Source organism: Diabrotica virgifera, chromosome 8 (genome assembly GCF_917563875.1).
Source record: "Diabrotica virgifera virgifera chromosome 8, PGI_DIABVI_V3a".
NCBI lineage: Eukaryota > Metazoa > Arthropoda > Insecta > Coleoptera > Chrysomelidae > Diabrotica > Diabrotica virgifera.
In genome coordinates this window covers 145,136,886-145,164,792 of record NC_065450.1, presented here as the reverse complement: position 1 = coordinate 145,164,792, position 27,907 = coordinate 145,136,886, and the positions used below count along the sequence as shown (strand labels likewise).

General features: G+C 33.9%; 1 protein-coding gene across 1 annotated transcript in view; it reads right to left on the bottom strand.

The window, feature by feature from the left end:
• LOC126889464 (sorting nexin-2-like) overlaps window positions 1-27,706 on the bottom strand; it is a 48,838-nt gene extending 21,132 nt beyond the window's left edge. The window contains exons 1-5 of the mRNA XM_050657782.1: window positions 27,467-27,706; window positions 27,291-27,413; window positions 16,554-16,812; window positions 3,555-3,713; window positions 3,376-3,497 (exon numbers count right to left, since the gene is read on the bottom strand). Of these exons, the coding sequence (XP_050513739.1) occupies window positions 3,376-3,497; window positions 3,555-3,713; window positions 16,554-16,812; window positions 27,291-27,413; window positions 27,467-27,562 (759 nt within the window). The 5' untranslated portion in view covers window positions 27,563-27,706. The remainder of the gene's footprint in view (window positions 1-3,375; window positions 3,498-3,554; window positions 3,714-16,553; window positions 16,813-27,290; window positions 27,414-27,466) is intronic.
• Window positions 27,707-27,907: the final 201 nt, after the last annotated feature.

Genomic DNA, 27,907 nt, shown 5'->3' with positions numbered 1-27,907 from the left:
TAAACATGAACATTAAAATTTTTATACATTAATATCTAACTCTTAGGTCTTAGAGGATACAAAAAATAGATCTTTTTTATTTATGCACGTACACTAATACTGTAGAGGGCGCCAAAGTCGAAAAAAAGTAGTTCCGATGGCGGACAGTTAATCAAGATTGGGATATCTGAAACAAAATAATCGTACGGCATTTGAAAAAGGAAGGTTTCTTACGTGACAATTTACCACCGTTTGTGAAAAATTCCGCAAAAAAAAGATTTTACGAAAATTTTTAAAAATTTTGTGAAAAAATCGCCCGTTTTTCTTCAGTTTTTCATGGTTAAAAAATATTTATTTTTTATTTTTCGGTCAAATTGTAGTAAACTGTCACGTAAGAAAACTTCCTTTTTCAAATGCAGTACGATTTTTTGTTTCAGATATCCCAATCCTGAGATTAACCGTCCGCCATCATTTTTCGAGGCATCGACTTTTGCGCCCTCTACATTATTAGTGTACAAGCATAAATGAAAAAAGATATATTTTTTGTACTCTCTAAGAGTTATTTATTAATATGTAAAAAGTTTTATATTCATTTTTAATAACGGTTTTGAGAAAGAAGTTCTTGAAAAAAATGATCATTGTTGGTCTTCTAAAGTGTACTAGTACCTTAAAAGATGAGTCTATAATATTATTGCATGCTAGCAGACATAGGCGATGCGCAACTGTTATCATGGACAAAGCTCCATATCTCCGAAAACTGGACCGGCCAAAGGGAAAGGAGGACCATCCTCTTTCTCATAAGTCTCGCAACCGTGAAAGCAATAGGAATTACCTCCTGGAGTTAAAGGCAAAAGTGGTGCCAATAAAGCTGGCTATACCAAAGGACCTGGGGGAAACACTGTCTAAGCGGAACTAATGGTTAAATTCATACAGGCGAATCTTCAGCATATTGATACGTTTCATCTCCTTGTGGGCTTTAAGTCAGTGTATGATAGCGTTCTAAGATGTAAATTATGTGAAGCCATGAATGAACTTAACATTCCCCATAAATGAATAGGACTAGTCAACACACCATTTGATCGCACACACCATACGAGCACTTAAAGAGATGGTTTACACATTCTTAAAGGCCGCACAAAATAATACATATTTGCCTTAAAATAAACGAAAAAAAAAACCAAAATGTTGACATCGATTCAAAACAACAGAGAGAGCTAGAAACCTAGCTCTATAATACAAAAGTTTACCTATATGGATTCTCTCATAACAAGCCATAATGACACATCAGAAGAAGTAAAACGAATGTACAGGATTTATATTAGCATCAAAAGAAATAAGAGTAATCCATATCGATTTAATTTTTAAAGGTCTTACACAAACATTATCTACAAGTATTGTTTATAGTAAATAATTGGGTGACATTGATTTCGCAATGTAGGCCACTCGTTTCAAGTACACCCAAGTCAGCGATTTTGATATTATGAGTATTTCACGGTCGCAACGGTGTCGTCAATCATAACAAAACAATTGAGAGTTTATTTATATATACGGAGAAAGTAAAGAGATCATTCATTATTCATTATTTAGACATCAATGTAGTTAGAATATAGAATTTGTCCACCAACTCGTTACTGGTATATTTAGTGTTGGCAAATAAATATATGTCTGGTAAATAGTGTTCAACTGAATCAACCCCATCAGCTAGGGGGTAACTACCCCAACTATGTAATGTAACTATGTTGGGTAACTACCCAATGGTAATTGGGGTTGTTATCCTCGATAATGGGGTTGATTAAGTTGAACACTATTTACCAGACATATATTTATTTGCCAACACTAAATATGCCAGTAACGAGTTGGTGGACAAAGTCTATATTGTAACTACATTGATGTCTAAATAATGAATGATGAATAATGAATGATCCCTGCTTTACTTTCTCCGTATCTATAAATAAATCTTAATTGTTTTGTTATGATTTCATACATGAATGTGACCATGAAATACTAATAGTACAAAATTGCTGACTCCGTTGTTTTCCAAAACGAGTGGTCTACATTGCAGAAGCAATGCCACCTACTTTACGAAATCAAAACAATGCATGTAAATAATATTTGTTTGAGAATTTTAAAAATTAAATCGATATGAATTACTCTAATTTTTGAATGCTAATATAAATCCTGTACACCAAGGATACTGCTTCGTGAACTGAAGGAAACAGAAATTTAAGCCAAAAATCCAAACTAACAATATATAGAACACTCATCCTACCAGTGCTGACATATGAGTCAGAAACATAGACCATCTCCAAAACAGATGAAACGGATATACCAAGAAGAATAATGGGCGCAATATGTGAGAATGGTAAGGAAATGGTATGGAAAGGAGATATAATTTCAAACGGTATGAGAAGTATAAAAATAGGACATATTAGAAATGTAATACTACTACTACTGTCAGTTTACAGTGTTCTCCGACGCCTTCCGACTCCGAACCGTCATTCTTCTCTGTTTAACCATAGACCTGGAGGGAGTTCTCTTTCCTCTAGTTCTTTTTCAATTCCCTCCCTACAGCTCCTTCTCGGCCTTCCTTTTTTCTTGTCCCTTGTGGTGTCCACGTCAAAATCTGTTTAGGAATCCTGTCATCTGGCATTCTCTGTATGGCTGTACAATATTAGTTGTTTTGCTTTTATGCCATCAATTATTGTATGTGTGACTCCCATCATTTCCCGTATCCTCTCATTTGGTATCCAATCTCTTCTTGATTTGCCTGATGATCCTGTACAGAAGTCCATTTTTGTTCCTAGTAACATTTTCTCTGTTCTTTGTTTCATTTTCCGAACTTCACTACCATATTACACTTTTAAGTATGGTATTGTATATGAGTTGTTTCTTCGATTTTGATATTGTTTTGTCCCATAGAATGCCGTTCATCATGGATATGGCTTATCTACCCTACATCTTGAGTTAACTTCATGCCCAGGTACTTGTATTAATCACAGTGTTTAATTTCTACCCCATGGTCTAAGGTAATGGACTACTTTGTCCCTCCAATACACGTATCTTCAGTTTTCTTAATGTCGACTTCGAGGCCCCAGAAATGTAATATCATTAAAATATGAAGGCAATTGACAACAACGGTGCAACCAAGATGATCCTGGGGGGGGGGGGGTTACAACTACTGGATGGTCTCTGGGGGTATGGAATAGTAATGGTCTTAAGCGTATAGAGCTCAAAGTACATCCAAATAAGGGGGGGTTTCAACCCCCAAAACCCCCTGGTTACGCCTATGATTGACAAAAAAAATGCGCTTTCTTTTAAAACACTCAATTGACATACATTTTGTCACTGCTACTAATACAAAATACTAAAAACTAGGTATACTAAAGGTTTGCTTACAGGATCAGTTTCATCCATTTTATATGTTATTTTGTTAACTGTTTCCCCTACTTTATTAAATAACCTCATGACACCAGCACTACTCAGAGCAGATGTACTTGTTGCTTTTGGTAACTCGATATCTAAAACACACATTAGTATAATAAGGTTATTCAAACAGTTTGAAAAAACTACTGTACCTGATTCAAGAAAATCTCGAAAATCTGGATCTAAAACTAGGACGGGATGCTGGGCGGTTCTCTTAAGATATCGTTCTAGAGAAGCCCTTCTTCTTTCAACGAAATCATTTCCGTTAGTTGTAGGACCATCTTGACTTGACATCTTGATTTTGGTCATACCTTAATAAGACAGAAATAATTATTTTTATGTCACAAATGTAAAAAAAAAACGTATAAAACATAAGCAATTGGAAAATTGGATTAAAATGACGTTTCGGCATTAAGACCGGAAGCCATTTTTAACTTTTTAAAACTTTTATTTTGAAAATTCCTTCCGATCTGATGACCGAAACATCCAATAAAGTACCATAGTTCAAAAAAAATTGTGGTCAGTTCCTATTACATATTAATTACAAAAGTAAAATGCTACAAGAAAATAGCTTCAGAACACAGTAAGAAAATGTTCCAAATTATACAACCTACATTCAATTAATAAAAAATGTTGTACTTGTGTACTATATTTTAACAATATTTCAGATAATTTCAAATATCATAAAATTAATCCACTGTAATATATTTAAATATATTAGTAAACAATTAAGCATGCCGAATGTTGTAAGTAGTCTTGTAAACAAAACTTACACATGTAGGTATTAGTGCAAGATTACATTTCTGTATATTATTATTGACATAATAATCTTGATATACATATACGAAAGTAGCACAAGCATAGGTAATCAATAAGTATTGATACACAGGGATATTTAGGGCAGTATAATGTTGGGGTTACTTTAGACTTTAGAAGAGTGCCACCTCGAAGAGACGTTCATTCCATCGTCAACTGGGTACTAGTAACGAGTAATAAATGTACCTTATATATTAATAAAGTATTTAATGGGAAATATAGTGTCTTCCAGTTAATCAACCCCATCATTAGGGTAGTTCACCCTTATTTCTTTATATGGCGATCCTGCCAGGATGACTTTTTTATTTTTTTATCATTTTCATTTTGTGTATTCAACTCTTTCTCAATATGTAAAGTGCAAAGAATGTAATGGAGAAAATTTATTGAATATTCACCTTCAATGAGTAAAAATGTGTGGGACATAAATCAAAGATCACGATATGTCACGAGAATTCTTGGTTTATAATGGCCTGAAAACGTTCTTGAGTTTCATACACTCAACCAAAATTATATGGAATCATCTGATATTTTTTACTATTTTAAACGAATTAATGCTGAATTAAATTTTCTTCCGTGGCATTTCTCAGGAGCCTGACTACAGGTTATATAACCAAATCAACATACCTGCGAGCTATTAAAGTTGGTTGGATGAAAATTGAAGGATTTTTTTACCGATCATAATTCCTCCTCAGAATATGATTCTGGCAAATTTCTCAGAACATGATATCTGTCAGTTTCCGTTCTTGTTCTCTATGTACACGAATTCGTTAATCATCTGATTTTACACATCCTGCTTTCATTTGAAAATAGCACACATTTCCTATTTCCAATGTTACAGTTTTGGTGTTGAAGACACCAATTTACGTGATCAACCTTGTGTTGCCTCGTTAACTCGGGATTCCGTAACTTCCTTCTGCTATATAGTCCTTGGGCACGGCAACTCTTCTTATCGTTTCAAATAAAATATTTACACCTACAGCTTCCAAATTCTGCAGGTTTCAAATACATAGTGATTCCATATAAGTTTCGTTGAGTGTATATCTTCAACTTTTTAAGCTATCCTTTGTTATTCTGCAATTTCCAAAATGCATAAAGCTTCAACGCAATATTTTGATCAAAAATGAATAACCATTTTCAATTTCAGATGGGACGTGAATTATAAATTATATAATTCCCTCATCTTTATTAGTCTCAGCATCCGTTATGGCTTGCAAATTGTAGAAGCCTCGGAGGAGTTAGCAGAGAAGGTTTCCATTGTTTTCAATCTGGTAGGATGTAGAATAGCATTTTTTGGTGTTGTTTTATGTGCTTTTAGATTGAGAACTTGGACTTTTGCAATATTTTGAGTTTATATGTAAAACAGCAATAAAGGATGATATGGAATTGAACGAGAAAGATGGAATCTTCTTCTTTTTGTGTAGACATGACTCTGTCTCTTTTTCAATGTGCCTCCAGTAAGTTGCCATTCCATCGTTTTCGTGGTCTTTCCACTGATCTATTGGGAACCGTCTCTCGCCGTCTTTACTACTCTGTCTGTTGTCATTCAGCTTATGTGGTCGTTCCATTCTACTCTTCTGTTTTTTACCTAGTTATTAGTGTTGTCTACCTTGCATCTCCGTTGTATACCTGCACTTCTAGCTCTATCCCATAATGTCTTACCATCGTTTTTTGAAGGGTTTTCATCTCTGCTGTTTCTAGCATTCTTTTTGTCCTTTCTGTATCAGTTCGTGTTTCTTCCCTGTATGTCATTATAAAGGGTGATTCGGTGAAACGGTACGATTTGACAACGCTGCTGACGATAAAATAGAGGAGCCGCGGGCTTGCGACGCAAACGTTGTGAATCTAGAGAGTAGGAAGATTAGTTATCATGGAGGCGTGGTCTTGTGAACAACCCGCATTTGCTGTGAAAGCTTATTACAAGAATGATGAAAATTTTGTGCGTGTACAACGAGCATTCACAACGTTTACGTCGCAAGCCCGCGGCTCCTCTATTTTATCGTCAGCAGCGTTGTCAAATCGTACCGTTTCACTGAATCACCTTGTAGGTCTGATGACTGTTTTGTAAATTCTGCCTTTCACTTCTTTGCCGATATTTTTATTTCTTCATATTGTTTCATTAAGGCAACCTGCGGCTCTGTTTGCTCTATTCACTTGATCTTCCACTTCTGTTTCGAGCTTACCGTAGCTAGACCGTGTGATGCCTAGATATTTAAACTCCATGACTTGTTCTATTATCTGACACTTCAGCTCTAACTTACGTCTTATTAGATTTGTGCAGTTGGTCTTTTTTGGGGAAATTAACAAGTTAACTAGCGGTTATATTAAATTGGTGCAGTATACTTTGTAAATCATCTTCACGTTGAGAGATTAGTATTGTGTCGTCTGCATAGCAGATTATTATTTAAGTTGTTTTTCTCCCATTTGGTATCCTTTTTTAGTTCTTATTATTTTTATTATTTCATCCATGATCAGGTTGAACCATAGAGAACTCAGGGAGTCTCCCTGTCTTATCCCATGGCCAGCTTCAATTGGGTCAGTTAAATCTTCATCTACTTTTACTTTTATTGTGTTGTTCTGGTAGATATTTTCGATCGTTTTAATTATTCCTAGAGGTACCTCTCTTGCGTAAAATAAATGGATAACATCCTTTAATATGACCCTGTCAAATGCCTTCTTAAGGTCCACGAAACAAGTGTACCGGTTTGTTGATTCTAATGATTTCTCTTGAACCTGCCTCATTATAAATATAGCGTCGGTGCATGATCTCCCCGACCTAAAACCTTGTTGTTCTTCTGCTAATGTTATAATTTCATTAAGTTTGTTTGTTATCACGTTGGTCGTTAATTTTAGTGTAGTGTTTAATAAATTATTTCCTCTGTAATTCTTCGGGTCCGATTGTTCTCCCTTTTTGAAGAGAGGTATTAGGATGCTTGATCTTCATTCTTGTGGTATTCTGTTTTGTTCTATTATTTTTTTGGATTAGTTTAAATAGTTGTTTGGTCAGATCTTGTCCTCCGTACTTTAGGAGTTCATTCAATATTCTGTCCTCTCCTGGTTATTTTCTATTTTTTAATTTCCTTAATGCTTCCTTTACCTCTGCCTCTTCAATGCTTATTTCTGTTTGTTGTCACTTCAGGTGTTGGTGGTTCATTCTTGTCTCCTTTAGCAACTAGAGATCGAAAATAGTCTGCCCAAGTTTATTTCTGCATGTGTCTCGTTTTTATTAGTTCGTTCATCTCTTTGTCTTTTGATCATTCTCCATATTTTCTTTTGTGTTCCGTAGAAGTTGTGTTCCATCTGTTTTGAGAAGTTCTCCCAGTGATCCCTTTTTATTTATTTAACTAAAGTATTCGTTTCGTTTTCTGATTCGTTTATAGTGGTTGTATCCTGTTGTGTTTGATTTGTTATGTATTGTAAAAAGGCTTTCTGTATTGTAAAAAAAGAGAAAGATGGCAATGAAGCCAATCATTTGACGATATCTAAAGATGGCACATAGATGAAGATAGGTTTTAAGTCTTTGATGGGAATTTTTTCAATTATTGGGAAATTAACACGAAAAGTTATTAACTTCTTCGTTTTGCTTATTATATAGTAAAAAAATCAGAGTTGAACAAGGTTAAGTTTTCTATGTGGTACGAAGAACACAAAACTGATTGGTCGGCTAATCACGAAGGATCCACTGGTAAAATGGAAGGTGACTCAGGCGTGAATATTTTTAAAGGATCCACAGAATTGTATATAAGGCACCTGACCCAAATAAGGCCCGCCTTATTTAATTATTTTTAAATAAATATTAAATATTCGATTTAATTTCTCAAAGCAATGAAAACGAATGGAAGGTTTATTCTCTTTCAATTTACTATGGTACAGTTTATCAAATTTTAATACTTTTAAAGTTATAACGGTTTTTTCAAAATCAGTGTTGTGGGCCTTATTGGGTACAGTAGTTCGAAAAAAGGCCCACCAGTTGATCCAAATAAGGCCCACCTTTTTTTAATTGTTATTGTATTTTGTTCATTAATTTCATACATGATTTTAGATGTTAATAAAATTAGATACTGTTAACTATTTTTGGGGGTGTTTTATTGCAAGATATCCATTAAATAAAGGCATTTATTAAATCAGAAACATACGTTTATTCACATTTAAGAAATTTTACAGTTTTGTAATAATCCGCAGTCTGAAAATCACACTTTGGACAAACAAATGTAGGTGTTTTGTCTCTGCTTGTTAATCCTAAACATTCTTCGTGTACGTATTTAAGGCATTTGGTGCACAACATCATATCTGCTATTCTGTCCTCTTGACACAAGTAGCAAAACCAGCCCTCTTCTTTTTCTCATGAGTTTGAAACCTTAGACTGCAATCCACTTGGACCTGCTTCAAGAATATCTTTTAAGGAAGGTTGAATTTTTCCTTTATCTTTCTTTTCATTGAGGGATTTTAGTTTTATATTATGTTCTCCTTTTTTTGGTTTCGTCTGTTTCCCTTTATCACTAATGGGTTTTTGTCTTGATTTTTATCCTTTTCAGTAAATAAAGCTTTACTTACTGTAACCGCTCTATAATTAAGTGACTTTGCTCGGGGCTGGACAATTTTCTTTTTTATTTCAGGTGTAGGAAGAATTTCCTGAAAGGAAGTCTCCAAAATACCTTCGTCATTACTGGAATCATCGTGAAAAGATAAGATGTCGGAAACTGAAGTTGTACTTGAATCTGGCAAAGAATAAATCTTTCTTTTCTGACACTTTTTCTCAGAGAGGTCTCGTTCTTGTATCATTGGTGCCTGGCTGTCATCGGTCCTCGATTGTGTAAGCGATGGAGTATCTTCTTCATTTACGTTATCTTGCCTCGACAGTTCAGATGGAGCAAATGCTTGTTCCAGGATAACATTAGGATAGATGCCTGTGGCACGAAATCCAATTGAAACATTATGAGGTGTAGCAGCTCTTGGCCAGACTTTGGAAAATATTTTTCCGAAAATTCTTTTATTAATCGTACGCCCTTCGTCAGTTTTTGTGATGATCCAGTACAACAAAACCTCTTGGTCCCAATATTCTTCAAAAGGCGCAAATACAGATTTGTCCATCGACTGTTGCTCGTGTGTAGTGTTGCTAGGAATACAAAAAAGTGTAATGCCATGGAAGACAGCTGCATCAACAATACCTGCGTTTAAGTGAGACTTAGCTCCATCGAAAATAAGTAAAACGGGACCTTATGGTTTGAACTTTGCAAAGTGGTGTACCCATTTTATAAAGGTTGATGTTGTCATTGATCCTTTCCCTGTCATTTCAATGGTCGAACCAGCTGGAAGAATATCTTGCTATTCTGGCTGCATTCTTTTTCCTTTGAGGAGAATCATTGGAGGTATAATTTGGCCCAGAGCGTTTTCACATGAAACTATGGTAACATTTTCACCATGTTCAGGAGAAACCATATGTACCCTTTTTGATCCTTGCATAGACTGATTGTTATTTATGTAGAGAAAGTCGACAACCTTTCTCATCTATATTAAAGATCAAATGCGGTTTATCAAAAATGTTCAATTTAGACAGCACCTCTTTTAACTTGTTATAATAGTCATTTACTATAAACTTATTAAGTTTGGCTGCTCTTCCAGGGTTCATGCTTTGTGTTTTTCTTTTTGCGACCTCTGGGTCACGTTTTAAAAATAGGCTTTAAATAAATAAGCATTGCTGAAAATATACAGGCACCAAATAAGGCCCACCGGCCTTGTTTAGAACTCTACCGATGGGCCTTAATAGGGACAGCTTCTTTACCCGTGTCTTGTCCTGTATTTTTATGAGAAACTATAAATACTCAAACGTTACAATAAGTTATTTTACATGTTGTCTATTATACAGTGCTAGTCAAAAGTCCGTACCCCCCCTCGTATCTTTTGAACGGTTATATCTATAATAGTGAAATTTTAAGAGAGAAAATAAACGGACGTAAGCTTCTTAACTAGTCATGACAGGTGACGTAATTATGACAGATGACTTTACAGCGCCACTATTACAGAAAATTTTAAATGGGACCATATGGCAAGTGATAATACCTCGTTTAAAAGGTATTGAAAATACCTATTCAGTCATACTAATTTTGTTTGAGTTTAAGCTAGTTTTGATGAATAAATGAAATAAATATAAAATTGTAGTTTCGTATTTAATTAATAAAAATTCAAAATTCCGCATATGATTACTTGACAAAAAGGTTGACGTTGACGTAAAAACTACCAGAGAATTGAAAAACGTCAACTTTTCTGACAAAAAGACCATAGGCGGACATTTGAATTTTTATTAAATAAATGCGAGACTACAATATTATATTTATTTAATTTATTCACCAAAATCAAAATCAACTAAAACCCAAAAAAATAGTATCGCTGAATGGGTATTTTAAATACCTTTTAAACGAGATATCACTTGCCATAAGGTCCCATTTAAAATTATCGGTCACAGTGGCTCTGTAACGTCATCTGTCACTATTACGTCACCTGTCATGACTAGTTAAGAAGCTTACGTCCGTTTATTTCCTCCCTCCAAATTTTATCGTTATAGGTATAACCGTTCAAAAGATACGAGGGGGGGTACGGACTTTTGACTAGCACTGTATAAATTATAAGCTATCAGATCATATATAACACAATTACTTATCACCTTTATTTCAAAACTTATCAATAAATTCATAAATACCTGAAAATAGTAATTTGATGTGCGCCTAGCGTGTCTGGACAAGCAACTGACATCAACATGGAGTAGTCACACTTAACCTCGATTTAAGTTCAGATTTAGCCAATAGATGCCAGTAGCGTCCAGAGACAAACGTCACCTTGAGAAATATTCGATTTTTTTTTAGTAAAAACAATTGATGGGCTTTATTTGGAACCGGGCCTTATTTGGGTCAGGTACCTTAGTCCAAGTAATGAAGCTTGAAATAGGACAAAACATCGCAATTTTTACAGAATGGATCGATTTGCCTGAAAATGTGAGAATAAGTAGTGGATAGTCTAAGGATCAAAATCTATATAATGCCGAAAGGAGCTTTTACCATGGGCGTGGTAGCCACCCCATTTTGGGGTTGGAAATTTTTTATTATATTTTGACCGCAAAAGTTGGTAACAATATTAATTCTAAGCAAACAATCTTCTATACATTTTTTTGATAAAATTAATAGTTTTAGATTTATTAGCTATCGAAAGTGTAAGTTTTATGTATGTCGAAAAAAATCAATGTTTTTAATCAGTTTTCTGCTAATAACTCAAAAAGTTTTCGTTTTATCAAAACAACTTTACTTAACAAAAATGTACCTTTTGAAAAAAAAAACAAAACCGTTTTTTAAAATTTTCTTTAAGATTAATAGTAATCAAACTATAATTTATTATATGTTAGCTCTTCTTCGTCAAATGCTAAATATTGTAGTTTCAAAATCAAAAGACGGGAAAACTATGCATTTTTCGAGGATAATTTGTTTAAACTAATTTAAAGTATTTAAAAATATCTCCAGAAATAAAAAAAAGTCTCTAGCTCAAAAATTAATTGACTTAATAATGAAAAGAATGTCAGTCCCCATTTTTTTCAGCGAAAAAATGATCGGAAGCAACCGCCTAATCACCACCCTAATTAAAACTAGTCACTAACATTATTTGGTCTTCTTTATTTATGTATTATTAATAGGTTCTAGAAGTTCGACTGGCTTAGAATGATTAGTTTAAAAAAAATGGAGTTAAAAGCGAATACCGAATTTTTGTAGTTTGGAAAAAAATAGACTTTTCTTCAGAATAGAAAGATTAGCATCAGAAATACGAAAAAATGTTTAAATATGAAATTGCCAAATATAATTCCCAAGAACCTGGTTTGCAAAAATTCTTTCTGCTGTAAATATTGAGTGAGCTATTGACAATTAAAACTTGTAATAACATGCAAAAACCACCTTTACCAACCCTTTCAAAGTCGCCTCTTTTTGCCACTGATGATTTTAAAAAGATTCAATATTAATAGGCTTATAGATCTTATAAAAACCTATAAAATTCTTTTTACCAAACATTTTAAGATAAAAAATACAAAGTTACGGTTAAAAAATCAATATATTTAAAAAAAAAGAAGAAATCCAATTGGAAGCATAATAATGTAAGTTAGCGGTGTTTCTAGTCACCGGCCTTATTCATTCGTCTTTATTTATGTATTATTAATAGATTCTAGAAGTTTGACTGACTGAGAATGATTAGTTTTTAAAAAACTGGAGTTAAAAGCGAATAACGAATTTTTGTAGTTTGGTAAAAAATGCCATTTTCCTCAGAATAGAAAACTTAGCATCAGAGATACGAAAAAATGTTTAAATATGAAATTGTAGGTTACTTAATTCCAAAGAACTTGGTTTGAAAAAAATTTTTCTACGGCAAAAATTGAGTGAATCGTAAATGAGTATATATCGAAAAACATTGATTTTTCGATATAAAACTAACACTTTCGATAGCGAATAAATCAAAAACTATTAATTTTATCAAAAAAATGTATAGAACATTTTTTACTGAGAATGAATGTTTTATCAACTTTTGCGGTCAAAATATAATAAAAAATTTCCACCCCCGAGATGGTGTGGCAACCACCCCCATGGTAAAAGCGCCTTTAGGCATCATATAAATTTTGATCCATGGACTATCCACTACCTATTCTCAAATTTTCAAGCAAATTGATCCATTCTGTAAAAATTGCGAGGTAAAAAGCTTCAGTTCCTGGACTAATAATGCATTTTACGTGAATTACATCGCTGATGGTGCCAGCAAAACATGCGAACGTAAACGAATGTTGTTGATGCAAAGCTGTACAGAAATAATTTCATTATAAACAAATTGGAGTGTGTTCTTCACCTAGGAAAGCGCATGTATCGGCGATTATTAGGTGTAAAAAAAGTGACACTATTAGAAAAAGAAAGAGAAAAGTAAAGCCTGTATTGCTTAACCCTTTGAATGCTCATAACTAGTGATGTGAGTCGAGAATATTTTTAAGCGAATATTCGCGAACATTGGAAAGTTTCCGAGAATATTCGCCTAATTTTTTCCTGGCCGCGAATATTCCCGGAAACTTTCAATGGAAAATTCTCGAGAATATTTCCGAGAATTTTCAAGAATGTTTCCGAGAACTTTCCATAATATTTCCGAGAACTTTTGAGAATATTTCCAAGAGCCTTTTGGACATAAGAGTCAGTGACCTAATTTGAATTTCCATGGAAGTAGTGCTATATTTAATTCACACGGCCAGCGAACCTATACCACTGCCAAGTATAAAAGGAACATTGTCTTGAACATTACCTTCATTATTTTTAATTAAAAAAGCCTAAAGCTAATAATATTTATAACGCATGGGAATATTTCGAAAGAAAAATAATAAATAAAAAGAAAAAATTCAAAATTACAATAAAGTTATCATTAACTTCCTGTAAAAACTAGATGGGGTTCAATCTTTAATTTGTATAAATAACATTATTGCGTCTAAAAGTGCTTTACCGATGCTTATGGTCATAGAGGGAGAAAATTTAAAATTTTCACGGAACTTTAACTGTCTGGATGATAAAATATTTTGGATAAAGTTGCAAAAAGTAGCAGTTGCGCTAACACCAAATTGTGAAATGGATTAGGTACTTTATTGGAAGGCAATATGTTTAAAATATCCCAGGTTGTCGAGGCATTTAAGGATACAGAAAATATATTTACCGAGAATATTCCATTAGTTCCAATCAGAAAAAAATAATTGCAGTGAACCTGTGCACCATGCTGCAAACTTACTTGATTCTTCTTTAACAGGAAAAGCCTCACTGGTGAAGAGCATATATTAGCTATGCAGTGTATAGACAAGATATTAACCAATCATCCCAAGTTTATTGACAAAAAAGAAAACATTTTTACAGAACTAACAAAGTTCTGTGAAACAGACCTTTGGTCAATGGATTTTATTTGGCTTTCAGCACGATAAGTAGATTGTATAAGCTGGTGACACGAAATGTGCACCAAAACTTCTTTAAAATATTTGGCAATTACAATACTGGCTATACTGGGGTTACCAGCTTCCTACGCTGAAATAGTGCGTAGTTATAGCACATACTCTTTCACACATAATAAAAGGAGAAATAGATTAACTATAGATAGAGCAGGGAAGTTAAAGTATAATAGCTCATAATGAAAAACTCATAAAAGATCATAAACATGGAAAAATGGCATGTGATGAGAGTCTTTCTATAACTCGTCTGTTGGAACCAGGGCAAGACTAAATCCATATCAGAAAATGAAAGATTAAGTGAGACGCAGAGAGACTCTTCATTATATTCTCTTCATATAGTATTTTTACTACAAAAACGTTATTACGTAGGTCAAAATTTTTGACGTAATTGAACTGTCAAAACATTATAATGTGACTTTTCATTATTGCTATATTTATTATAAACACGGCAATAATGAAAAGTCACATTCTAATGTTTTGACAGTTCTCTTACGTCAAAAATTTTGACCTACGTAATAACGTTTTTGTAGTAAAAATACTATAATACAGAGTCCAGCTTGTGTGAAGAAAATGTCACTGACTCACAAGAATAGACTCTTACTTATTTATATATTTTATAATTATAATTCCTAAGAATTGTGTAGGGTCTTTTGTTATTATTAGTTAAGAAAAACGTTCCTGCTTAAATACTAAATAGGAATACAGATTACCTGAAGTAACTTCCTATAGAATCAATTTTGGTTTGTTTATTGTATGTTATCTTTTTTATTTTAATATTTTTTAAAATAAAATAACTTTTTTAGATTTAATTATAATGACTACTAACAAATATTCAGAGTATTTTTTTTTAATTAAGTTAAATATATTTTAAAAGTATTTTTGGATATTTCATTTTTAACATATTTTTTCTGTAGTCGTAGTAACACAACAATAAGTAAAGCTAACTACTGATTTGTATAATTTATTATAATAATTTTAATAAAAATGCAATATTTGCATGTTTCCAATATTCCCGGAAAGTTTCCGGAAACTTTCCGGCGTTCGAATCTTCCCGGAAATTTTACATCACTACTGATAACGCTGATAACCCTAAAAACGCCATACCGTTACCACTGTCAGGTGCGCGTGATGGCTTTCAGGTGTCATATGCACAACATTAATTTACAACGAAAAATCGAGTTAGCATCCAGGTCACTTTAAGCATATTTCGTCAGCAATAAAAGGCCAATAGCAGCGAAACATCAAAAATAGGCAGAATTATGAGAAAAAGTTATCTGATCATGATGCAATATATATCAAAATTCCCAAAAACCCCTTAACCCCCAGGTTGTATGGGTTGCCTAAGATACACAAAGTTGTGTATCTAAGATACACGAAGATCAATATTCCAGTGTCTATTTCTTCTACTTCGTCAATTTCATCATTTCATTCCTTCTCAACGCAATTAAAAATTTGATTAATTTCACTCCACAGTTCTCACTATTAACCTCGTACCAATTGGTTTTTAAACTTCAACTCATTAATCTACATCCAGACATTACATTGCTTTCTTTTGATATTAGCAACTGATTCATTTCAGTGGCCAAACAGGAAACAATTGGTCTGGTCTTAACTATCAAATCCAGTCAGCCCCATATCATTTCACTGATATTAGATATTCTCCAAATATGAATATCACAAGATTGCTGTATGTTCAACAATAAATTTTATAAACAACCTGATGGTCTAACAATGGGCAGTTGCTTATCCCCTTTCCTAGTTGATGTATTTATGGATCACTTAGAGTCCCATTACTTACATCATGAAAAATCCTGAAATATTACATTGATTCCGATATGTTGATGACTGTTCAGTCTTCATCTCAGGTAATCATGACTCAGCTCATCATCATCCACTGCTGAATGTAGGCCTTCTAAGTTTCTCCATTGCATGGAGAAACCTAAGAACTCAGCTCATCATATTTAAAATTAACCAAATCCACCCCAATATTAAATTCACCAAGGAACTAGAATCTTCTGATATAAATTTTCTAGATCTATTACCACACTCAGAGACCAGTTCAACTTTGGTATTTATCATAAACCCACCCAAACTGATCATGTTTGTCATTTTACTTCAAATCATCCCCTTTCTCATAAATATTCTGCTTTTAGATGATATTCCATTACATGGAGATTTACAATAAATTCCTCTAAAACACTCTGTGACTATGTAACAATATTATTAAACCCTCATATTTAAACTAAAACCTCTGAATTAGATTCAGAAAACTGCAATAGAACCTATTCATGAGATATTGAAAAATTTGTTTAAACAAAATAAATTCCTTAAGTTAACTTACCAATAACACTCTTTTCTGGTGCAGGAGGAATAATCCTACCAACTTTCAAATACTTCTCAGTTAATTTATCATGCAGACCAAGAAAATCACTAAATCTTCTGGAGACAGCAAATTCTTTTTTCTTAAACATTGGCATATTTGTTTTTGTTGTTACTCTGTAAGCCATATAAGCTCCCATACCATCACCTATTTTCTGTGGTTCAGTAATGCTGATATCCAAAAATTCATCTTCCTTCTCCATCTCTTCTTGTGGGCTTACCTAAAGATGAATTTATAAAAGTACATTAACAATGTAATACAGTAAAAGCTCCTTATTCATGCTTCCTTCATTAACCTCTTGACTGCCACCCACAATAAGGTCTTATGGTCCATATGGGCAAGGTCGTGTGGCGCATGACGGCGCCAAGGCGATAAAGGTGCCCTTTGACTCGGCAAAGTTAAATAAATATTTAATTCAAAACTAAATATTTTTTGAGATATTGCAAAAATAACATTGCAAAAAATAACTTAGTCCACTCCTTCCCAAACATTACTATTGCATTACGTATATTATTAACTATACCGATTTCTGTAGCTTCAGCTGAGAGATCATTTCCTAAACACTAATTAAGAATTACTTAAGATCTATAATGGGTCAGAAGCAGCTAGAAAATCTTGCTCTTATTTCTACAATCTGAGTTTTTAAAGGACCTGAATATTGAAAATCTAATTAATGAATTTGTCAAAGGTAAAGCAAGAAAAGTTCAATTTCTATAGGAATATCCGTTGGTTCTCATCATAATAAGTGTATTTGTTTAAAAAAAAATGGCAATAGAGATATGTTTTATTTTTGATCTTCAGTTTTTTAATAATTTTAAGTAATGTTTTATAACTTTAACATAGTTTTTATTCTGTTCTGTTTTATTGTGAAATATAGTGTTTTATATATATTTTTTAATAACTACTAGACTACTAGAAACAACAGAGATGAAAATAGTTTGACGAATATCAGGGAAAAGTCTGTTGGATAAGGAGAGAAGCGAAAACATAAGAAGGGCATGCAATGTAGAAGATATAAATGGATGGGTGACAAAACAGAAACAGGAGTGAAACGAACACGTTAGTAGAATTGCAGAGGATAGGATAGTATGAATAGCATGAGATAAGTCACCAAATGGACGGAGAAGTATTGGCAGACCAAGAAAAAGATGGTGCGATAATCTAAACAATTTAGGAGGCTAATATTAAAGAGGAAACATGCTGTAAAGCCTACATACACGAAGGAAGAAGAAAAATATATTATTTTTTAAGTGTACTGTGTACTTATTGTTTCCTTCAAAAAAAATCTAGGTAGATGTAGAAAAAATTTCATAGTTTTCCATGTTGAAATGTGAAGGAGTGATTGATTATAATATTTCTACTCTGGTAATTTTGATAAAGGCGCTTATCAATATTTTGCACAACGGTACCGAAGTTATTGGCGTGTCCCTGATAAGAGGTTATTCTCCATATGCTAGCTTCTTCTTCTTTTGGCATCATAACCCTGGATGGGTCTTTGCCTGTCTGGCTATGTCCTTCCATTCAGATCTCTCTTGGGCCCTTCTCCTCCATTGTCTTATATTCATGGTTTTCAGGTCGTCTTCCATGTCATCCAACCATCTCATCCTGGGCCTTCCCTTTTTCCGCCTTCCTACCGGCTTCCACTGTAACATCTTCTTTGTCATTTTCATGTCTTCTTGTTGCTGAACATGTCCCAACCATGACAGTCTTTGACTTTTCACAAATCTTACAATGTCATACCATTCATTCAGTTCATTAACCTCGTCGTTTCTCCTGATTCTCCATGTGCCGTCTTCCTCTTGCACTGGGCCATATACTTTTCTCAGTATCCTTCTCTCGAATGTCCTCGAATTAAAATTTTGAACCGACAGAATAGACTTAAACTCTATGAACAGAGATTAAACTCTCATGCAAAAATCAGACTGCTATTTATCACCAAATGGGCGTTTTAATGAGTGGAACATGTAGAATAGGGTAGGCGGGTGTAAAGACCCGCACGGGGTAAAGCCACGCATTACCTTTTTGAATTTACCGGACAATATTCTAGAGCCGGCCGTTAGGTGGGCGACCGCCGATCGGTAATGATACGATTCAGTAGTGTGTTATAAAATTCCGTGCAGACAGGAAGTGTATTACGTGACAAAATGAGGTTAGTAGATTTTTCGTAATTTTGATCTAATAATTGTATTTATTTAGGGTAAATGTTGTTCATATAGCGATAAGATTTACTAAAAGCGCGATTTGTCAGTCGTTATTGTGACTATTAAGATTTGTTTTCATATCATTTAATTGTATTTTATATGCTGTATACTTGTTGTAGAAGCAATTTATTGAAATAGTTCACTATGGGGCAAAGTCCCGCAGTTAAATAGAGGCAAAGCCCCGCATGCGGGGCTTTGCCCCATATTGCAATTTAAATTTAGTTACATCTTATGTTATTGTATCTAATCATTTTTTTGTTTCTATTTCAGAAACTATAAAAGAAAAACCCAGTATGCAGCATTAACGGAAGACAAACTAGTTGAGGCTCGTGCGTTACTTGCAAGAGGTGTATCCATTAGACATGCCGCTAAAGAAATAGGTTTTCACGAATCGACTCTGAGAGACCGACTGAAAAAAGGAGGCGGGGACAAACTTGGGTTATTTCGAGCCACATTCTCCTCGTATCATGAAACAGAAATAGTATGCCATTGCATTAATCTTGACAAACGATTTTTTTACCTTACTTTGAAATCTCTACGATTTCTTTTATACAAATATGCTGAGGAAAACAATATTCCTCATAAGTTTTCCTCTGAGACAGAGCTAGCAGGAAGAGATTTTACTCGTAGTTTTATGAAAAGAAATAGGCTATCCCTGCGAGTCCCCCGAAAGACAAGTGTTGCCAGAACAATGGGGTTTAACAAGGATCAATTATCTCAATATTTTGATAATTTAGAGGCTTTTATGAAGAAATTTGGCTTTGGTCCAAGTCAGATTTTAATATGGACGAGACGAGAGTTCAAACGATTCCGAATATCCTTCCAAAACATGTAGCTCCAACGGGAAAAAGCGAAGTCGCCAAGGCAGTGGCAGCAGAGCAAGGTCAAACGGTAAGCGTTGTGTGTGCAGTCAATTCTTTGGGAAATTTTGTGCCTCCTTTTTTCATCTACTCACGAAAAAGAGAGAACAGGCTTTTAATTAAGGGTGGCCCATTAGAATGCGACATGGCTGTAACCGACAAGGGATATATAAATACTCCGACATTTATGAAGTGGCTAAAACATTTTCAAAAATACACAAATGGAAGCAAAGAGAACCCAATTTTGCTAATTTTAGATAATCATGTATTACACACGAATCTACAGATGGTAAATTTTGCAAAATCAAATAATATTGAGTTGCTTACCTTGCCGCCTCACAGCAGTCACAAAACCCAACCGCTAGATCGATGTATTTTCCGACAGCTAAAAACTTATTATGATGCAGCTGTGGACTCCTGGAATGTCTCTCATTCAGGAGAAACATTTAGCGCTTATGTTGCAGAAACGTTTAAAATAGGATTTGAAAAAGCGAGTACTCTTGAAAATGCAGCTCAAGCCTTTCGAACTACTGGGATCTATCCCTTCAACAATAATACTTTTTCGGAAGTTGTTTTTCTACCATCAGAGGTCACAGATCAACCACCGGATGAAGAGCCAAGTAATGATGATCGACTGTTAATATTTAATAGTGACGAAAATCAGTTAGAAGATTTGCGTCCTTTTCAGATTCAGAAAATATTCTTCATGGTCAACCGTCTACTTCAGGTTTAATTGCCCCTGGAGCAGACCACGAAGTATTACAGGAGTCCCAAACTGAAATTACACCCTCTATGAAGGAAGACGATTCTCAAACTAAAATAGCAACTCCCAGAGATATAATTCCTCTACCTAAAATGAAAATTAAAAGAAAAAGGGTCAGAAAAGGATTGAAATCACAATTGCTGACCTTAACACCTACTAAAGAGCGTTTAGAAAAGGAAGAAGCTGAGAAGGAAAAACAACTTGCTGAAAAGGCAGCACGAGTTTTGGAAAGACAAAAGCGCCTGAAACAAAAAGTAACAAAACAACTTTTTCCCACTATGGTAGCGAAAAAGAAAAAGAAGGAGTCCAAAGAACAATCATCTTCGGAATCTGATGCTGATTATTCCATTCACGATAGCAGTTATGAGTATGAATTTCTATCCGAGGAGGAGGCTAATGTCCAAGAAGAAGAGATTGGTAACTCAGTGCAGGGCAATGAATCAACAATGATGCCAAATGACTATGCAGTAGTTAAAGTTCAAGGAAAAACAAAAAATTATTTCCGTCATTATGTAGTGAAGATTATTTCTGTCTATCAAGGAGGTTGCGATGCAGTATTTTACAGGCGTTTAACAAATACTTATAAGTTCACAGATACAAATAAGAGTCTTTTATTGCTGAGGCGGATATAGTTTTAAGATTATCGAAGCCTACTGAGATGAATTCTTCAAGGTTTCATAATGCTATTGTTTTCTCGGAAGATCTGACTTGTTATAATATATACTAAAACAGTTGCTATGTACTTTACAAGAAATTATTTTTTATTTTTGTAAGGCAAGAATGTTATTATAGATTAATAAAAGCGTTTTCATTTAATTATTTATGCATCTATGAACTTTTATCACGATAAGGGGAAAAGCCCCGCACTGCGGGGATTTGCCCCAGAGAGAGAGAGAGAGACATACTTTATTGATACAATGTACCAAAAGGCCATCGACCGAAGTCTTTCAGCCAATTTACACAATTAATATACATTATTACAATATATGTTTTTTGTTAATATTAATACAATACAATAATTAAAAAAAAAATAAAAATATTTGTATGTGGCGGTAATCACAATATCACTGACAATTAGTTACAATACAGATGATGACTTGAATAAAGTTGTTTATTGTCTTGATGTGTAGCAGATTTCTTCAAAAAGAGTTCTTCCTGGACATCTACGGGCACTGTCCTCTGGTATCTTCACAATGTGGGGCTCAATCAAATTTTTGTTACTGTCATTAATAAAGAGATAATTAAACAGCTTATTGAGTCTCTCATTAATAGGTTCAATTCCAGTTTCCTCGTACAGCATTCTGTTGGATGGATTGTGAAGTGGATTATCAGGATGACGCATTCTAGTAATTTGTCGAAGGCTAGTTGTTTCAGCCACTTTTATATTATTTTTGGCAGGGCCTTTAGAATTATAGAAAATTGCAGAACCATACTCCAGCATGGGCCTGCAAATCATTTTATAAATATTGGCTGCTGTTTCAATCGTAATTCCCTCATTCTTGTATGTTAAACTTCTGAAGTGTTTTGCTCTAGTTATAATTTTCCTTTTTATAACTGCTGTGTGGTGGTTGAACGTCAATTTGTTATCTATTTCTATTCCCAAATACTTAACAGTTTGGGAGGGTTTAATAATATTGTCGCATATGTTTATAGTTGGTGAGTGATCTTGGATTCTATGGTTAAATATTATTAGTTTTGTTTTAGAAGGATTTATTGTTAATCTCCATTTATTCATCCAAGATATTGTCATCCACCTGCCTCTGCAATAAGTCCATTGTCTTTATTAAATTTTTTCCATATGATATCACTGCAGTGTCATCAGCAAATTGTAGCAAATTAGTGTTGGTTAGTCTATTGTCGCATATGTCACTGCAATAGAGATTATACAATAGAGGGGAGAGTGGTGAACCTTGTGGAACTCCTTGTTGCACTGAAAATGAATGGGAATATGTTTCATTGATCTTAACTATACACCTTCGTCTTCTAAGAAATTCGTCAATAATCCATATTAGAGAAGGGGAGCATTTCATTCTGTGAAGTTTATATAACAATCCTCTATGCCAAACGGAGTCAAAAGCCTTCTTGATGTCCAAGAAAACTCCAGCGGCCTTTAGTCCTTGCAATCTTGCTGCCTGTATATTGGATGTTACTATTGAAAGAGGAAGGATTGTAGATGATTTTTCTCTAAATCCAAACTGGTGTGCTGGAATATGTTGGTTTAATTCATTATATAATCTTCCTTGGATAATTTTCTCAAAATTTTTTCCAATTACTGGGAGAAGGGTGATTGGACGGTAATTTTGGGGTAGTTGATGGTTAGTATAAGGTTTAGGGATAACTATTACAATGCCTGTCTTCCACTCATCAGGGAAGAAATGATTCATGATACAATAGTTATATATGCTCATTATCTCCTTATGAATATCTGGATCTAGTTGTCTAAGGATTTTACGATTGATGGAATCTTTGCCTGGAGCTGTATTTTTTCCTTTATATAGAGCCTCGTCGTATTCATCTTCTGTGATGTCCTGAAGAGCATTCAGATTACGACTATCTTCATAAAAACTTCCAAACCAACTATCCACCTCCTCTAAGGTATCTCTATCAAAATTGTCATCCTCATCAAATTTGTAGGTTTCTTCAAAGTATCTAGCAAAAGCACTACATTTTTCTTCATCTGTACTATATGTCTGGCCATCATATATCAGTTCTGAAATCTGTTGTCTAAACGATTTATATTTAGACAGTTTTTTTATTTCATTCCAGTATGTTTTTCCTTTCATGGAGTTTATACTTTTACATGCTAGGATCCATTTATGTTGTTTAAATTGTGATATAAGTTTGTGAATATCTTGGTTTAGTTCATTAAATTGTGATTTTAATGCATGTGTCTCATTTTTTTGGATCTGCCTGAGTAACTGTCTCTTCAATTTAATCAGAGACAAAATGAAGGGTGGAAGATTGTAATTAAAGGGTGATTTCTTCTGTTTGGGCGAATTTTCTATTATTAATTTAGACAACATAGTGTTGAAATTTTTAATGTAATTTGGGCAAATGTCATGCCTTATATTCAAAAATTCTTTCATTCTACTATTTACATTTTGTACATTACATTTTGCTATATTGGGAAGATTAATTTCATTAATGTGGTCAGGATCATGATGTAGATTAAAATCAAATTGCAATGCCAAGTGATCACTTCCCAGATCTGGAGTTACAAGTATATTTGTGATATTATTTATAATATTTTTAGAACAAAATAATATATCTGGAGTTGTGCTTGGGTTACCTGCCATTATAAACGTAGGAGGAGTAGGTATTTGACAAAAATTAGAACTTTGAAGAAAACCTCTGATTTGCTTCATACGTGAGGGGCTTGATTTTGGGTTAAAATCGCCAATTATTATTGAATAATCATAAAGGGATGCCTTAATGAAGATAGTTTCTTCAATTAGTGAGGAATTGTGAATATAGACTACGAAAATATGTAATTTGGAGTCTTTAAAAGGAAATGAGACATGAATGCAGTTATTAAGAGGGTTGTTTATTCGTGGAGGATTTTCTTTCCCCATCTTCCATGTTTTTCTGGATTGTATAAGACTGCCTCCTCTGAAGTTTTGGTTTAATATATTTCCTTTTTGTTGGATTATAGACCAGTCACAATATGGGTTAATAAAATCTTTATTTTTGCTTTCCACACACATAAAACTATCGATATTGTTAGCTTGTAAATAGTTGTATATTAAATATTTCTTTGGTTGAAAACTATTGATATTTGAATAAAGAAACCTCACCTTATGAGCCATTATCCTGAAATATTGCAAGGCCTTCCTGTGGCATAGTTGGTGAGTCATTGGTTGGTTTTTCCAGATCGAACATGAGTATAAATAGTCGATTTCCGCTAAATACTGGGGTAGTATCAATATTATATAGATGTACAAATCTCTTTTTTAGCTTAATTATGATTTCTTGACGATCTTTATTTTTAGGATTATTTAGTTTGTTAGTATATGTTTCAATAATATGATCATGATATGTCATTGGTGAATGTATTCTGCTCGTACCAGTAATTTCTGATGGCATTTCGGAGGATTTTTTGTTCATAGACTTAATTCGCGCATTAGGAATTCCTTCGATAGGTTTAGTTGGTCTGTTAGGATATTTAGGTGACCATGCTTGGTGGTCTTCGGCGTTGCACGACAAACACTTTTCTGGAAGAGGAGAGGTGCACATTTGTGTTGAATGTTTTCCTTGGCATTTCCTACAGCTTATAGATGTGGTGCAGTTCTCTGTAGTGTGGGTATATAGTAAGCATTTAGAACATGGGATAGGAGAAGGTTCGGGTGGTTGACTGGGATAAACAGGATAGTGGTAGTTCTTAAAGAACACTCCCTCGCTTAATAGTTTTTGAAATGATGAGTAATCTCCCGTAATTATTCTAATCAGAGGTGTCAGTTTTCCGGTTTTTCTTGATGTAATTATTTTGCAGTATCTGTGTGTTATTCCGATATTGGTAAGGTGGTCTTTTATATGTGTATCCTCAATATCCAATTCTACTGATGATATAACACAGGCGAAAGTTGTGTTTTGTGATTTTAGTGGTGTTGATGGATTTTGGTTAGAATTTGTTTCTTTGTATTCTTTGACCACACTTGACTGGACTAATGATTTCAGCTTTGTTTTAATGTGTTTATTATCCTGATTACTTTTTAAAATAAAACCACTTCTAGTTTTTATTATAACATCGGAAGAGTTTGGATCTCCAACACTCCAATAATTAGCCAACTGTAACCTTGATAATTCTTGATGAGTTGTTAAAAAAAAAATTTGTTTATAGTTTTTATTACTGATGGTTTTCATTTGAAGTGAATAGTTTTGTGTGTTGTTGTAAGTTACCTTTTTTTGATGACTTGGAGTGTTGATATCTTTTTGTGAGTTTTGCTGAGTTTGTTGTGTTATGTTTTCAGAAGATTGTGGTCCAATTATTATATCTTGCACTTGCTGTTGAGATAGTTGTGGTTGTGTGATTCTTTTTTTTGCTGGATTATCCAAATGTTTTTTCCTTTTCCTTTTCACTTTTGTCCACTGTCCGGTATCATCCATTTCCATTTCTTCCTCTTCTTCTGTTTCGCTGCTCTCGGAAGCCATGATTCTTAACTATTTTTTTGTATAAATCAACTAGTTAACAACCTGGTCACTAATTGCTTTGTAATGAATGAACTCGTCTTCAATGTGTGTGTTTACACTATGAAGGTTCCAAGCATACTGATTTGCCCCATTTTATGGGGCAAATCCCCGCAAATACATTTTTGAATAAATGTATATTTTTGTGGTTAACTAATAGTCAGATAGAGCCCAAACTTAGACACTATGTTAAATAAGAAATTAGCCAAATATTTTCATATTAATTTTTAAAAAATACTTATCCGACATCTCACTACATTGATAATAGTAGATATTGCGGGTCTTTGCCCCCACCTACCCTATGTCAAATGACAGGAATTATGACAGGCGATAAATAGCAGTCTGATTTTTGCATGAGAGTTTAATCTCTGTTCGGAGAGTTTAATTCTATTCTGTCGGACAAAATAAATGTGCCGTTTTCGTGGTCTGACCGTTCCAAATTTTTAACCTGTTCCACAATTAAAACTGCCCCTGTTCCAGTGTTCCTATATATCAAAGTTTATCCGACTAGACACCCTTAAGCTATTAACAAATTTTCAGCTTGCTATTAATCAACTTTTTTTTCATACGCGGGATCCAGACCTAGATTGTGTCATTAAACCATTGATGCTTTATAGAGCTGTAAATCCTGACTGGTTCTGGAACTGTTTTGTTTGTGAAGTTGAAACTTATTTGAAATAAAAGAATTTAGACCTTAAAACAGTTTTAGTTTTGGACAATGCACCAGGTCATCCTCGTGAACTTGGAACTATGCATCCAAATATAAAAGTAGCTTTTCACCTCCCAATACAACGGCTTTGCTTCAACCTATGAACTAAGGAATAATCCAGGCCTTTGAGCTATATTGCATTAGACAAACCTTCAAAACTATACTAAATAATATGGAATGTGATCCTGATATGAATGCTATCGAATGCTGGAAGAAAATTGACATAGCAAAATGCATTGTAAATGTAAAAGAATCATTGCAAGAACTGAAGCCATACACATTGAAATCATGCTGGAAAAAACTGTGACAGAATTGCAGGATATAAGGAAGAATATGTGCAAGTTCAAACTGTAATTGTAAACATTGCCGAAATTGCAAATGAAATAGGACAAGATGGGTCTGAACAGATAGAATCTAGTGACGTTCAAGTGTTGCTTGAATTACAAGATGGAGGAAATGTTAAATTCACAACACTTGCTTAAACTTGAAGATATGTAATTAACACTTTAACTCATGTGCCTATTTATCCTCATAAGTTGTCACAGACTGACCACTTTTTGTCGCTTGAATAAGTTCTACTCTTGTGTATCAAATTCATACAAATAGGCTCAGGGAGAGTACCTGTTGTGTATTATGTATGATACACATAGGAGTCAAAGTGTTAATCAACTGTATGGTCAAAAACTTTAATCAAACTGATTTTTTTATGTATTTGCTTTTTTATTTCATCACTTAGGAACGTATCCCCTATAACCCCATATAAATTACCATTCCATATTCACGGTTTCTGTATTCGCGGCATATTTAGGTAACATAAACCCCGCGAATAAAGAGCTTCTACTGCACACACCTTGCAACAAAAAATTCCACAATTGGAAAACACACAGGTCATGATAATGTGGCATGTCACCACAACAGATAAAGAACAACACATTTTACTACCATTCATATAATTTTAGTATCGCATAAAAATATACAAACCTGCTCCATACTTGGTGACAAGATCGAGTGGTTGTTAATAGGAATATTTTCCAGTTCCTCTTTCAGATCAGAAACAGCTAACCTGGGCGGTACAGTCGGCTCGAGTTCATCTTGAACGGAATCCTGGAAAAAACCGATTATCTTTTTTCGGTAAATTAATTAACACAAAAACTTACTTGATGAGCGGATACAAAAAGATCGTCGTCGTCTTTACTTTGAGCCAGTATATCGATATTTTCGAATAAAGGGGGAGGCTCTACAGGTTCCGCCATTATTTCTTTCAAAGCAATTAATTAAGTTATTATCGCAAAGGCAGGAGTTGTTTATCCAACTGTAGACTAATTTATTTTTAATGATAAAATTATATTCAAGTTATCTTTTGACACCTACTTTATTTTTGACAATCTAATCTAAATGTCACCAAAACGTCATTTCAATCAGTCATATTTTAAATATTCCATGATTTGTTTTCCTTGAGGCATAGAACAAATAACAATAAATATGGATGGATTGAATATTAAAAAAAAAATTATTTTAATCGTTTGGATGGAACGGCCATTTAAATGAATTTGAAAAAATTGTGGACTTCGTTAATTTTTGAGGGAATCTACAGAAAT